Source organism: Lissotriton helveticus, chromosome 11 (assembly GCF_964261635.1).
Source record: "Lissotriton helveticus chromosome 11, aLisHel1.1, whole genome shotgun sequence".
NCBI classification, from domain to species: domain Eukaryota; kingdom Metazoa; phylum Chordata; class Amphibia; order Caudata; family Salamandridae; genus Lissotriton; species Lissotriton helveticus.
In genome coordinates this window covers 269,982,540-269,998,182 of record NC_136072.1, presented here as the reverse complement: position 1 = coordinate 269,998,182, position 15,643 = coordinate 269,982,540, and the positions used below count along the sequence as shown (strand labels likewise).

The window sequence follows — 15,643 nt, the reverse complement described above, 5'->3', positions numbered from 1 at the left end:
AATTCATGTTTTTGTTCCTGATCCGACTTTTGTGCTCTATGATCCTTGTTTTAATTTTTCTGCTGGTCCTGCCAATGTAAACTAGGCCACAAGGGCATTTAATTGCATAAATTACATTTTCTGTTGTGCAGTCAGATGTATGTTTTAAGGATATAGATTTTCCTGTCTTGGGATGTTGAAACTCATGGCCAGTGATAACATTACCACACTCTCATGCCCTTAAATGTCTTGGTGCTTTGTTGTGTTCCAGGCCTTTTCAGAAGTTCTCGTAAATTCTGAGCACGAGTGTGCGCAAACAGTGGTGGTTGCATGAAGATGTTCTGAAAGTCTGACTCGTTTTCTATCAGTTCCCATCTTTTCCGTATTATGGACTTAATCTTGGGAGCCTGAGTTGAGTGTTTAAGAACGTACACCTCTCTTTTGACTGAAGATTTGGTCTGTTTTTTTAAAAGATCATCCCTTTTCTTTGTGGACACCGTCCTTTTAGCCTCATCAAGTGTGTGTTCAGGGTAACCTCTCTTTTTGTATTGTTCTATTTGTGCTTCAATCTCTTGTTTACATGTTGTGTCATCTGAGGTGATTCTCTTGAACCTCATTAGTTGTGAAACAGGTAGATGTTTTTTCAGAGTTAAAGGATGAGCACTTGAGAAGTGCAACGCACTGTTCACATCAGTAGGTTTGCGGTAAACTCTAGTCTCAAGACCCTTGGCTGTTTTCAAAATTTCAATGTCCAAGAAATGTATCCTGTTTGTGTCGATCTCTGACGTGAATTGAATTCTGGTGTTATATGTATTAAGTTCAACCAAAGATCTTTCCAATTGTTGTCTGGAACCTTTCCAAATTACAAGGATGTCATCGATGTATCGCATAAAGAAAATCGTGTGTTCTTGCCATTCAGGATGGCTCAGTATAAACTGATGCTCAAAGTATATTGATATTATTTTGGCCAGAATTTCAAACTTGATATTTCTAGCAGTGTTAACATATCTAGTGGTTACAAAAAAGTAATCTAACCGAAAATGTTTCTGATGTGGAGCAGAGTAAAATGTACAACCTGAAATACCCCCTCCCTTCAAGAAACCTATATCTGATAAACCAAATTCATCTATAATCCAATGCTGCAATTACGTGTCTCTGGCCGGGCAGCCCCCAGGAGTCCTTCAGTGTTCAGTGCCGGGGCCACAGCATGGATAGATGGCTGACCTAGCACAGAGTACATTCTCTCACTGTGGTGGGCGAAGCAGGAGCCCTTGCTAATGCACTGTCATGGCACCCACTGATCCAGCGCACCCACTATGGCCATGCTTGGAAAAATGGGTAGGGCCTGCAGAGGCTGAGTCTCTGCAAAAGTTAGCCAGGGGGTGGGAGTTGGCAGGGGGGTGAGGGGGGGAGAGTAATCGCCACTCCTGCAGTGTTCGCCTCCCTAGTTACCTGTAATTAAGTCCAGGGAAGCGCAGCTGGGTAGCTATAGGCCGGTGCCAGGTAGACGTGAGCCAGGTGAGGAGCTCTTCAGCAACGCTGCTTACAGTAAGGTGGCAGGCCGCCCTCCTCCTGCTGTTTCCTCCCGTTATAATGAAGTTGCAAGGGATGTTTTATTTTTTCTTGACCAAAGCCTTTCAATTAATCTGACTTTTTTTCAGGAAATCCATCATGCTCTTATGGCACTTCAGGCTCTGCCAAAAGAAGAAAGTCTTTTGCAGTTTCACTTTTATGAAATTAAGAGTTCCCATACCAGAAAGATCCCTGGCTCAGTTCATCAGTATTGGTAGCCTTTTCTGGTATATCCAATCTCAAAAATGTGCAGGCAAACCGTGTTGGCCACACATTATGCATTTTGCATCTAATCATGGATTTTTCCTATAGGTATGGTGTTTGGATTGGCCAGGAGGGTCTGTGAAATATTTATACTTAGCCACTGGTTCCTCAGAAGCTACCTGCCTCCCATTATACAAAATTGGGGGGAGTCCATCTTAACCAGGTTGGTAATCCGAGGTTGCAGGAAGAAAAATTGAAAGCTAGGTTTATGGTTTTGAAGTATTTGCCCTCTCCCTTCTTCGCAACACCTACCACATCATCCCACAAGAGATTGCGTTGCTCCCTCTTGACTTGAGGTGGATGGTTCAGTGAGGGGGGGGGGCTTGGCATGTGAAGAGATGTGCTTGCATGTCAGATCTCAAAGCAGCAACTGCTTCTGAAGAATTTTTTTCCAGTCCGATTTGCCTAATAGAGCGTTCCTAAACAGGCTGTGAAGGAGTCCTTTTCCAGTGTTGTGAATCCTCTCTAAATTCACATACTGTGCATTGTTCTGCAGTCCAGTGGTTGGGTCTGGAAACTGTGTGTAAGGGTAAAACTGGTCTCTTGTGGATGTTGACAACCATCTGATGACTTGACTATGACGCTGAGTGGAAGCCCAAAAGTGTCAAATACCTCATGAGTTCATTTGAGAAGCAGGACGTTGATGCTATTGATTGTTGTGTGAGGTATAAAGTGATAACTGTGAAAGACCTATTCAGCTTTCTGCTATTAAGAGATATTATAGCATGATCAAAATGTATAACCTTCTCAAAGCAACTCTTTTGCTCTTGTTGTCATGCAACGTGTCTTCCTATCGCCTAACTCGTCGTTTATGGGGGCTTCTTTATTTGCTCCTTCGTTGCGCAATTTTCTCTGCAGCCCAACAGGCTCCTCCAATCTCCATGGCACGTGGTACGATTCAGACCGTATACATTGAATTGCATTGTTTTAACTATCCGGTCTGGCATGAGCTTCTCTGAAGTTTCCTCTTAAAATATTCATGCCATTGTGGCAGAAATAGAATTCCTATATTCCTGTTTTTATTATTATCTAGGTTAACACAGTAACTAACTCTTTATGAGCGGGTCATTGCCGTCAGAATGCTGTGTTCTCTGCTGCTATGATAAGACTCTAGATGTGGTGCCTCATGAAGGGGAGAGACCTTAGAAGTGCATATTCAGATGACAAACTGTCATACCACAAAACAGGTGCAGGTAATAGTGGTCTCTGCTCAAGATGGAGAGGAGGATGAGCACCTTACAGAAGATGCCACTTTCTCCAGTCAGGGATTCCTCTGCTGAAGTAAATAACAAGAAATTATTATGAAGATCTGAGCTTTGTTAAACTTGATATATAGAAGCACAAGTTCTCTCTCAACAAAGGTTTTAAGATCCCAGCTCAGTGGTGGTGTGCATTAACCATGTGAACTGTATTCGAAGGTAGTTAAGCTTTACATTTGTGGAAATCCTCAATTCAATATTTTGATTATCGCTAGTAATAAAAAAAGTTTGCATCATCCTCCCGTTTTAGGCGGTCAACTGGGGGGGCAGAGCCTTCCTCTAGTTAGAAATGAAGACTGTTTAACCTAGTTTTGTAACATAATCATGTAAACCTTAAATGCTACATTTAAAGTTACTTCAGTAACAATTTGGTAGTCTATTTACGCTGACCTGATTTCACAGCATGTTTTAGAAAATATATACGCTTGACTGGAGTGCATCTTTTCTTTTGCATAGATTTAAGAAAATCGACAAAGAAACGCAGCGAATCGCCACCTGCAGAGCTCCCCAGTTTGCGGCGGAGCACACGCCAAAAGACCACGGGCTCCTGTGCTAGCACCAGGTACGAACTGTTCTATTTTTGAATACCTGTTGACTCTGATTCAGTGTTAGCCTGACAAGCATGTGAGACTAGTGGAAACTCCATATAGTTTAACACCAGGTTAAGGCTTAACGGTCTGTGCTGGAGGGTGGGGGGGAAGTGCAGTAGGCACATAAAGTGCGTATCACCTTTCCAACTGAGGGTGGTGGTGTTCCCTGGCTGTGCGGTGGTGGCAGCACGATTAAAGTTTTGCTGCACAGATCTTTTTACCTGTACCCTTCTGAGGAGACTGTCTACTGGCTAGCCCTGGTTGAAGGAATATCCAGTACAAATACCTGGAGAAGGAGTGCATGACGTCTGTAGCCTATCATGTCTCAGACATCGTAGGATGTATGTTTTGTTTCAGGGATATTTGGACAGGGTTTGTGAACACTACCTAAAGTGGTGGTTCCCGAGTGACTTTAGGCATGGTGATTTTATGCTGCTGACATTTCAACCGCCACATAGACCCTTCTGTCGCCCTCAAAAACCATATACAGGTGCGTGGTGATGTTTGTGGGGTATGGGACTCAAGGAGACCCCCTGCCCATTTCTCTGTGCCCTTTTCCCATTTCAGCTGTAGCAGGCCTGTCGGAGTCCAGTAGAACTAACTCCATGATCAATCAGAGCTGGTCTGACTGTGTACTCTCACCTCTGAGGCTGTGAAATTCGCAGCCTCTGTGTGGTACTGTAATTTGGGAGGGTGTTTGGTGAACAATTACTTTCACCTCCTTTTTGGTGTTGGATGTAAAATTTGGTCCACAATAGAAGCATGATGCTCATTGAGTATTGGAAAAGCATACAAACTTCGAAATGTTGCACACTCTTTGGTTGGTTCTGCTATTCTGCCTTGATCACTTGGGGTGGGGGGGTGAGGGGGTGGGGGACGGGGGTGACGGGTAGAAGTACTGAACCCCTTAACCAGCACTTGGGCTTTATGTCATTGTGACCTGCACACCAGTGAATGAAGGAAGGTGATACAGGGATAAAATTTATTTGCATACCCTCAATTTAGGGTGGTCCGAATCACCTGCTTAGTTGCTTTGTTGTTATGATCTGGGGAGGGACTTGCGTAACTGCTGAGAAGCTCAACTGTGTCTGCAGAAAACCTCACCTATTCCTCTGTAATACCTCCTCAAAGCCCAGTTGATGAACAACCTGCAGGAGGACAGCTCGAAAGACTGAGTTTGCCTTAGGGAACTTGGAGGAAGTAATTTGAGTTGTGGGGATGCTTGTCAACATGCATGAATGAGCTTCTACTGTGCTGACGTATCCTGTGCGTGCAGTCTTTGTCCCTTTTCATTCAACTTCAGGGGGACAAGTTTGCAGTTGCCCTTTACATTGCTAGTGTGAGATCTGGCTCAGCTGGCTGTAAAAAAACAGGTTTGGCTCAAGAACATATAGAGCTATCGTTTGTTTTTATGGTTCTGTTGAAGCTGTGCTGTAATGAAGCCTTATCCAAAACTGTTCGGCTTCCTGTTGGTGCCAACAATCACTGCAGTATATGCCCACCAGTTCTGTGGATGACCCTGCCTCCATAATCATTACTGCTAGTGCCCCATATACAGGCTCAATAAGGATCACTTGGGATGTTGGGCTACCTCCCAATAATTTTAGCTTTTCTGCTAATTTCATCAGTCCGATTTAAAAATGATAAAGCTTTTGATTCTACTTGACTGGATAGTGTCCCTTGCCCAGTCACCAGGACATGACCCTGTAGTAACACAAGCCTTCCAAAGTCTTTCAGATGTAGGGGAGGAGGTATTAGGATGAGGGTGGTGGGAGTGGGGTGGGGAGTTGGGGGGATGACAGCCCAAACCCTTAGTGACACTTTAATTCCACTCCTTGCATCAGTGGAACCTAAGGAGTAGAGTGGGTTCCGGGATTTCTCTATGTATCATTTAACCACATTTATTACCTTTTAGGAGAGCTTTGATATTGCTGAGCCCCTTAGTGTGACATTGGCTATTGTTAAAAGAAATCTTAGCGATTGGGATCTTTTGGTGTCATCTCTGCTCCAGAAGTTTCTTCTGTTTTGTTGTGTGTATTGTCATTTTATTTGAAGTATTTGCTTACTTGATAGCCATCTTCTTTCTAAAGCGAAAACATTTATAGCGCATTGATATCAATTTAGTGTTTTATATGGATTCTCATTTTCTAACTACCTAATGCATCTAGCCTTAGCTGCTTCTTCTTGATGCCCTCAGTCAAGTGCCTAAAACGAGTAACATGACATTCCAGTTTAAGTGCCCCAGTATTGTGGGCCTGGGGCATCAGTGGTAATGGCATTACTCACACTAAAGACTGTCCAGGAACTTCTGAGTGCTCCAGGACCTTAAGACAAGGGATCACCACACATGGAAGTATCTGCACTCATGTATGGTATCCCTAAACACATTTATACATCTAAAATAATATAAGAAATTCTCATTCTATCCCACTCACTGCCTTTCGGATGAACTTGATATTATGTTCATTGTATACAGACCAATAAATATCCCATACCAGAGAAGAAAATGTTGCTTACTTTTCACATCAAAATTCTCTCATGGATATCTTCGCCAGCCTTCTCCTCTGTAGAGCCACAGAAGTTAAAACATTGAATAGATCCTAATTCCTTCACTTTCACAATCCATAGTGTATCAAACTTCTGTGTGGCACCGGGCACGAATTTGGCATTGAATTGACAGCATAATATTTCCTTTGTGGGGCTGCATGCTTATGGAAACAGTGTACTTCAGAGTTTTCTCTCTTATAGAGTGGCAATTGTATTACATGACAGCAAATGCAACACACATATTACCTATTACTTAGGCACTGTGTTTAGCTTTATCACACAGTAGTTTTTTCCCCACACATGAAGTGTTCTGGAACCCACTTATGGATGGAGGTATGAGTTAGAAGTGGTGTCAAAGACAAGTAACTTCTTTTGCCTTCTCTGTGTCCTTGTACCTTTCCAGTTTGCTTACAAAAGGACAATGCATGAACTCTTTGATTAGGAAGTAGTACGTGGTGGTTCATTATACTAAGTAAATGCTTTTAGATTAATAGTATACAGAGAACAAAATGTTGACCATAAAACTGAATTTCATTTCTTTTTTAGTCGGCGAGGCTCTGGCCTAGGCAAAAGAGGAGCAGCTGAAGCTCGCCGACAGGATAAAATGGCAGATCCTGATAACAACCAGGATGGAGCTAATTCTTCAGCTGCTCGCACAGAGGAGACGCCTCAAGGAGCAGCAGGTAATCATTCTTCCATTATTGATTGATATTTATCTGGGAAGCAAAATATAGGTACATTTAAGTGGCCAAAAGGCAAATTCGATTTTTATAAGAAAATGGTGGGCCTGTCCTTAAGGTTATTTGAACGAGGAGCTACAATTAACATCTTGATGAATAATTGACCAGACAGTAGTTGTGGTTGATCTTTACACTTGTGAAGAATTCCAGAAATTGTTGATCTGTTTAGAGCATGAAAGCAAATAAGTTTAGAATTTCAATGAACCGGTCACTCTTATGAAATGGAAGTAAGAAATGGGTCTAAATCAACGCACTTGGGATTTTATAGTTAATGATGCCTCTAACTCCAATGTACAGTTCACTAAACAAACCAAAGGCAAAAATAATTTTATAGTTGGGTGAGAATTTCAAAGCATTCAAAACCACTGAAATTCACCATTTATAGTTAGCTATGGTAACTATAACACAGGCCCTAAGGTGACTAACTAGCAACTTCACCATGCACAGTCTTATTTCAATAATTTCATTGCAAATGTCGCAGTGATTTGATCAATGGAGTCATAAAAGATTTCATGAGTGTTGTAATATGTGGGGTAGTTAGCAATCCATGACGAGGGCACGGGATGTAGCTAGTGGTTCAGTGGTTTTCATACATATTGAAAATGTTACATTCTCATTGAAATTCTCACCTAACTATAGCGTTACTTTAACCTTTGTTTTTTTTTTTGTGTGCATTTCTATTTTTTTTAATATAATTTTATTATCGTCCGTATACCTGCGCTCAGACCCTGCTTCCAACACCATGTAGGCAGTCAACCCCATGCTGTGCTCTGCCTTTGACCATGTGTACCAACAGTTATTCTGCCATATTGTTGATCCACTTATGATAATGAAACCTCTTTAGACTAATAAAAAAGTCTTCTTTGTGTAATCCCACTTCTGGTTAACCTTCTTGCATCTAATCCCTTCCTCTACTAACACTTTTAAATAAGTTTAACGTTTCTAGCCTTGGTGGGTACATTATCGTTGGGAACCCTTCAAATAAACGTGAAAGCACCGGCCCCCAAACTGCCTATAAGTCCTGTTTTTGTTCAGCTAAATTGAAACTAAGTATCTACATAGCAATAACAATCTACAATCTGGAGTGCCTGTGGGAGGGGAGTGGGGTGAGCATTCCCCCCCCCAATATTCTGCTAGCGAAGTCTTTGCTGCCCCAAAAACTGCCACATAAGATTGTTCTGTGTGCCATGGTTTGATGCTTCAGTACTGGTGATCTCATCCAGAGTAGTATGTGGTAGAGGTACTGAAGGAGAGGATGCACCAAAATAGTTTTGAGTTCTATGGCAACCTCAGTCTTGAATGGCAGAATGCATAGGCGTTTCCACCAAATATTTTTCACATCTCTGCTTGCTTCAATTCCTGTCCAGCATTTTGGATCCACCAGTTGATAGATCTTGTTAAGCTTACCTTGTGATCAATACTAGTCTAGTAGCAATTTATGGTGAGCTACCTTTCCTAGTGTTCCTTATAAGATTTAATGCAGATCTCTCTAGATCAGGTACCATTGAAAATCTGGAAATACCACCTCAACAAATCTTAGATACTGGGTTCTTAGGGCTATGTAATCAAATGAAGACGCCTCTTAAAAGGAGTGCATATAACTGAAAGATTATGCTTGTGGCACCATAAGCTTACAGAACACATTTTTCAAAGGGGGTTGAGTCCCTCATTACTGTGTGTTTCCAACCTGGTTGTAGCAACAAATGCTGTAATGGAGCATAGTGGAATATGTATTTTCTCCTGTATATGGAAATTTGCTTTGCACCCTTTAAGATATTTATGCCGTTATTAAAAACATTTGAAACCATAAGGCAGTCTCCATCCTGCCAATTCTCAAACGGATCTGGGTGGAAATGTCTAAGTGAGCCTGATTGAGGTGAATAGGTGTATGTGGTGTTGGGTAGGAGGTCAAATATAGTTCCCAGTTGAGTCCCATACAGAAACATCGTAGATATTGGAGTGCTGTGGTAAGTTTTTTCTGGGTGATCGCATATTTGTTTTCATATGAGGTGGCTAGGCCCTTTATTGCCCTATCCATGTGTATTCATTGCTAAGAAGCAGCTCTGGTGCACCAATCTGCAAGAACCCTCAGTTGAGCTGCCCCTTAGTAAACCTCCAAATCGGGTAAAGTGAGACCACCCTTCTATCTAGGTTAGCACAATACTTTATAGAATACTCTTGATAAATAGAGATAGAAAACTAGCAACTGCAAAGTGTGTATAAAGGTCTGGAAACATTTGCAGATTTTTTTAAATTTTTTTTAATTTTTTTTCAAGACCTTTAATGTATATTTCAAAGTGACACCGCATAGAGCCTACAACCCTGAGGGCTGGCTGCGGTACATACGAGCACATAGCGAGAGTCTCAGAACAACACAGCCATTCAGCCGACATCCCGGGGGCTCGGCGGCGCGTTAGCAAGGTATGCACAAAACAGCCAGAGTTGCGTATCGGATAATCTATAGGTCTATGGTATTTTCATTGTAAACCAAGGTAACTAAGTAAAGCAGAGGAAACATCTATGTGAACATTTGCAGTCAGCATTCTTTGCCACAGAGCACGCATGGCATGACAGTAATCGTATCCACACTCACCGAATGACGACCTGCCTGGTCATAGCCATATCCGCCGTCGGGGAAGTACATAATTCGCCCCTATATGCATTCCATCGACCCCACTTCTTATCCCAGACCCCTGGGCAGCCCCTGGTTTTGTAAACTGATTTTTCCGACAGCATGCACACATCCATTGCAGCTACCCACCTAATCAGGAGCGGTTTATGTGGCGAACCCCAATGCATAGCTATCTCACGCTTTATGAGGAGGAAGCTCAGGTCCGCCCAGCGCTGTTCTATCACTGTGAGGTCTGTGGGGTCCCATACATTAAGCAGCGCGCATTTGGGAGTCAGAGGGACCGGTTTTCCTAGGGCATCAGTCATTTTCAGGACAGCTCGGTGCCAGAGGTCGTGGACTACAGGGCATTCCCACAGGATATGATAGAAAGTGCCCGTTGAGCCACAGTGACGGAGGCAAAGGTCAGATGGGCGACGGCCGATTTTAGCTAAGAGGGGGCCTGACATGTAAGTCCTGTGTAGTATTTTTAACTGTATCAACCGATATCTATGATTGATGGCTGATTCGCGCGGGGACATCAGTGCCGACTGCCACTCTGCATCTTCCAGATTGCCAACGTCAGTCTGCCATTTATCCCGCAGGAGATGGAAAGAATTTGGCATGTTGTTGCACAATTTGCGGTATGTGTAAGAGATCGCTTTAGCTTGAAGGGGCTCGGACAGGAGTCTGTCCTCAAGGGGCGAGGACTGTGGGAGGCGAGGTCTGGGATGTTGGTGAGGATGGCGTGTTTAATTTGAAGGTATCGGAAGGCCTCAGAGTTTGCCAGATTGTACGTGTTTTGGAGTTCTTTGAATGTTAGTAGCCTGCCCTTGTGAAGTAAGTCGCCAATAGTGGATATGCCTATTGTGTCCCATTTATCGAAGCCACTACAATGACAGAGGGTGCCCAGCCTGTACGAGGTCCAAAGTGGGGTGGACAATGTGAGGGTGTTGGCCCATCCGAGTCTCTTGTTGGCGCGGCGCCATATGGACAGTGTGTGGAACATTGGGCCAATATAACGAGTACGGGAGTGTTTGCCGTAGAGAGCTTCGAGGTATCCGCCACAGCTCGTCTGGTATTTCTCCAAATGGAAGGCAGGGTTTGTGGGCGTGCCGTAGATCCACGAATTGGCGGCGACCAGTTGGGTTGCCCAATAATAGAGACGGACATTCGGGAGGGCGATGCCCCCGTCATACCATCCCTGCGTGAGAGAGATGAGGGCAATACGGGGGGAGCCGCCGTCCCATAGAAGGAGGCGGAGGTCTCCTTCGATTAAGTTAAAGTAGGAGTCTGATATGGGGAACGGACAGTTTTGTAGGGCATAGAGGAACCGGGGAAGTGCAAGCATTTTAAATAGGGCAGCTCTGCCAGGTAGAGAAAGGGGGAGTGATCTCCAGTGTGAGACGTCTGTATGGAGTTTCTGCAGTGGGCCTTTGAGGTTACGAACATGGAACAGGTGGGGGTCCGGGGTAACGAAAATCCCCAAATACTTAAAGCCGTCAAGGGCAATTTCGATTGAGTAGCCTCGCGGGAGAGGTGGAGGTGGGCCATGAAGAACATATAGCACTGATTTCGACCAATTAATGGAGAAGCCTGAGTATTTGCCAAAGTTGGTTATCACGTGTAGCAGGCTGTTAAGGGAGGATTTGGGGGAGGAAAGATACACTAGGATGTCGTCTGCGTACAGTGAAATCTTATCGACTGTGTCAGCATTCCATCGGAGGCCACAAATGGAATTATCGGTTCTAATCCAGTGGGCCAGGGGCTCCAGAGTGAGGGTGAATAACAGGGGGGACAGCGGACACCCCTGTCTTGTACCTCTATGAAGGGGGAAACGCCTGGACGTATGTCCGTTAACATAGACCTGTCCCCAGAGATCAGTGTAGAGTAACCGGACCCACCGTATGAATTTGGGGCCAAAGCCGAAACGAAGGAGAACTTCGAAGAGGTAGGACCATTCGATAGAATCGAAGGCAAGTGTTGCGTCGAGGGAAAGGATAGCTGCGTCTTCACGGAGGTATGGCATCCTGCTCATGACATTATGGACACGGCGGAGATTGAGCGCAGTGTTGCGACCTGGCAGGAAGCCCGACTGGTCTTCGTGTATCAAGGCGGGGAGAACCGTCATGAGTCTAGTGGCAAGGAGCTTGGCAAGGACTTTTACTTCAGCGTTAATGAGCGAGATAGGTCGATAAGAGCTGCATTCTGCAGCCGGTTTATTGGGCTTGCGGATAACCACGATCGAAGCCAATCGTTGGTCTTGTGGCAAGCGGCCTACTTCGCAGCTGTCTTCGAACATAGCTTTGAGATATGGAAGGATCTCACCTGCCATACCTTTCAGGAACTCGACAGGGACACCATTGGGGCCCATTGCCTTGCCGGATTGAATAGAGAATAAGGCATTACGAACTTCCTCCGTTGTAAGGTCGGCTTCGAGCTCCCGCATCTCGGTCTCAGAAATAGCGGGGAGCCCCATTTCGGCTAAGAGTAATTTGGATTCATCCGCGTTATAGTTGGCTCTGGCGGTATAGACCCCTTCGAAGTGGGTGGCAAAGGCCTCCGCTATATCGCCCGGGTCCGTGACAGTAGATTGGTCAGGGAGGGTCAATTCTGGGATCCAACGGGAACCCTGCTCTCGTTTCTCGAGCCATGCGAGCATCTTACCTGCTCTGTCTCCCAGCTCGTAAACACGGTGGCGGGTTTTCAGGAGTTTGGCTTGCGCCTTTTCAAGAGCTAGTGCCCTGTATTCCATTTGCTTCGCTTGCAGGCGGGCCGATAGCTCATCTGTGGGGCGTGTGTTATGTAGGGATTCGAGGTTAGACAGGTCTGTTTCGATTTGTAACAGTTGTTCACTCTGTTTGCGGCGATAACCGTTTTTGAGGGCTAGCGCTGTACCCTTAATCACTGCTTTGTACGCTTCCCATATCGTTGTGGCTGAAGGCACTGACCCCACATTGTCGGCGAAGTAGTATTCAGTGTGTTCAAGCAAGCTATCGTGTATGTCAGGAATTTTTAAAAGCCAGGGCGCGATTACTATGGGACCGCGTGCCTGCTGACGGTGGTGAGTGAATTGCACCGTGAGGGGGGAGTGGTCGGAGATCCCTCTGGGGAGCCCCTCCGGATGGCGGAAGAACTGAAGATCGGCTGTGGGTGAGAATAAATAGTCTATACGAGAGCTGCTATTGTGAGCGTTAGAATAGTGTGTATAGTAGGACGTGCGAGGATGGGACAAGCGCCAGAGGTCCTCGAGCCCCATTCTGTGAGCAAATGTAGACAAGTCTGAACTGGATTTGTGTGAGGGACGGTGGGGGTGTCTGTCGACCGTATCGTTCATTGTCATATTGAAGTCACCTCCGATAAGCAGAGGACCCTGTGGAAGATCGAGCATTAGGTGTTGTAGGGTCTGGAGCGCGGCCGTACCTAAGGCTGGAGGGATGTAGACTGAAATAACATTTAATGGCTTGCCTTCCCAGGTGGCCTCCACTCAAGCATAGCGACCTAGGGGATCAGCTCGTGTTTTCGTGCATGTCAGGGCCACACTCTTACGTACCAGAATACCGGTGCCCCTAGATCCGGAAGTGAAACTGGCATGCACAAGTAATCTATAACCTCCCCGGTTCAATGCCTGGCATGCATTACCCATGAGGTGCGTCTCTTGAAGGAGAACTAGGTCCGGAGAGCGGCGTTTAAGGTATTGCATAACCACCCCCCCTTTTAACCTTATTGCCAAGACCATTAACGTTCCACGTCATTATGGTCAGGGACGTTGTTGATGGGGGCGTCATGGTGGTCCAAATAAGTGAGATTGTGCACGGATTAATGATGTGTGGTGCATAGGACATTGACCATAAACAGAGGGTCTGGGGGAGTAGGGCACTGTAGAGTCTGTATGGGGCCCAATAGGGTCAAAACCTGAGCTATAGGCATACCGCAATGATTGAAGACGGCATATAGGCGGGTCGAACGGCGAGAATTCGCTAGAGGTAGCATGTGAAGTCGCGGCGCGCTGCGTGTCGCGCTCCACGATCCAGAATCTGCTGCAATGAATAAACAAGAACAAGAACAGAGACCATAGAAGTCTCGACTGCAATTCCCCAACATTACCCGCCCCTCCCAAACCCTCCCACCTTACTGTTCCCTTCCCAACAACCCCCCACCCTGCGTCCCTGCCCGCGGACTTAGAACTATCCACTCCCCAACTAGGCAGAGTGCCTGTCGCCCCCCGAACATTAAAGAGGAGTGTGGAGAGCCGAGGGTGCCCTCATTGGCCAGTAGTAGGATGAAGGTATCTAGTGCAGTAAAACAACTAATAGCATCAAAAGCATTCACATGGTAGGAGTTATTGATGTGATTAAGTCGGAAGCAGAACCCGTACCCGGGGTCACACAGTGAGTAGTGCGAGCGGGGGGACCCTATCAAAGAGCATCGCCCAGCCTAACTTATAACCTTCGATAGTCCACCAGATAAGTGGAAGCAGTGTCTATAGCTAGTTCCGGTGACTACAGGTTAATCAACCAACACTTCACATTGACGGTGGAGCGATATCGGGGGTAGAGTACCTTCCCCCAGTGCGAGCAGCGAGAGAGTGCCGCGCCTCCCCAGCAGGAAGAGTTCAGCAGTGATATGGAAAGTTCGAGTAACAACGGGTATGGCGACCCACACTGGAAGAAAAATTGTAAAGGATACATAGGACTCAGCACGTGGACGCGGTAGGAGGTGGACTGTGCTTCAAGCCAGGGAGTTCCTGAGGAGGATGGGTCGATATACATCCACCGTCTGATAGCAAAGTCGGACTGTCACTGCGGAGAACGCACCAACGTGGTGAGGAGCGGCCGAACCGTTCAATCCAACTTAGGTTGCCCGGCGTTATTCTTCCTGCACAGTGTCTGTGAATAGGTCTTGACTTTCCGGCGGCACCACCTCGCTGGAGCGATCTGAGGACGTCCTGCGCTGGTTATGGGTGGAGTTCACTTGTCGCCACCCCTCGAGCCAGTCCCAAACATCAGCAGGAGATTCAAAAAAACAAGTCTTACCCTCCGCCTCAATGCGCAGTTTCGCGGGGAATAGCATAGAGTACTTGATGGATTGCGCCCGGAGTGCCTTCTTCACCTCTAGGAAGCTGCGTCGACGGGCCTGCACTTTCACAGTGAAGTCCGGGAAGATCATAATTTGTGCATTGTCTATTCGCAATGGTGGACCCGCACGAGCCGTTTGGAGGATGACATCACGGTCGCGGAAGTTGAAGACTCGGGCCACGATGGGGAGCGCCCGTTTTTGGGTGGCCCCCTGGAACTCTGTGGGCCCGTTCTATGGAGAAGTAGTTGGAAAGGTTCTTTGGTTGAAGATGTTGGAGGACCAATTTCTCCACAAAGAGGTCAGCGGCCGGCTCTTCGAGTCGCTCGGGAACACCAAGGATGCGGAGGTTATTGCGCCGGGCGCGTCCTTCGTAGTCATCCAGGAGCACCTCCATCTGGTGTTGCTGCTTCTGTAGTTGGGTCACTTGCTGCTGCAGTGTGGCGGTGTCTTCAACGAGAGCCAGAGTCTTAACCTCGATGTCCTCCACCCTGGAGTCCATTTTCCGGAGGTCGGCTCGGAGCAGCGTTACCTCCACGTTCACTGAGTCAATACGGGTTTCGAGTGAAGAGCGAACCCCCGCAATTGCCTCCATGACGTCGTTCAGGGTAGGGGGAGGCCTCCCCTGCGGAGGGGGGGTCGTCGCCTTGATGGTGGCGTCTGGGGCAACATCCCTAGGGTCCCCCCTGGAGCCCCACGACAGTTTATTAATTTGCCTCTGGTTGGGGGGTCTATTTCCTTTGTTGGAGGCCATCTCCGAGACGGTCTCCGCCTGAGGTTGTGGTGACGGAGGCACTAAGACAGTCCCGGTGGAATAGAGCAGAGGGGGGGGGGGGGAGAGGAGCTCCCCACTGACAACCCTGGGATAGGTGAGGGGAGCACTCAAGGTCCGAGTGGTAGTGGTCCCGTGGAGCAAGATGTCGATGAGAAATGGGGAGCCAGGAGGACTCCCTCACCGCGGAGTGTGAGCCAGCAGCAGGCGTCCGGGTGGGTTGATCTGTGGGACTC

General features: G+C 46.5%; 1 protein-coding gene across 11 annotated transcripts in view; it reads left to right on the top strand.

Annotated features, from left to right (window-relative positions):
• The window catches only part of TRIP12 (thyroid hormone receptor interactor 12), a 1,008,257-nt gene that overhangs the window by 168,993 nt on the left and 823,621 nt on the right, over window positions 1-15,643 (top strand). For all 11 annotated transcript variants that reach the window (XM_078668151.1, XM_078668159.1, XM_078668158.1 and 8 more), the window contains 2 exons: window positions 3,531-3,636; window positions 6,758-6,894. In XM_078668151.1, coding sequence (XP_078524277.1) covers window positions 3,531-3,636; window positions 6,758-6,894 — 243 coding nt within the window. The remainder of the gene's footprint in view (window positions 1-3,530; window positions 3,637-6,757; window positions 6,895-15,643) is intronic.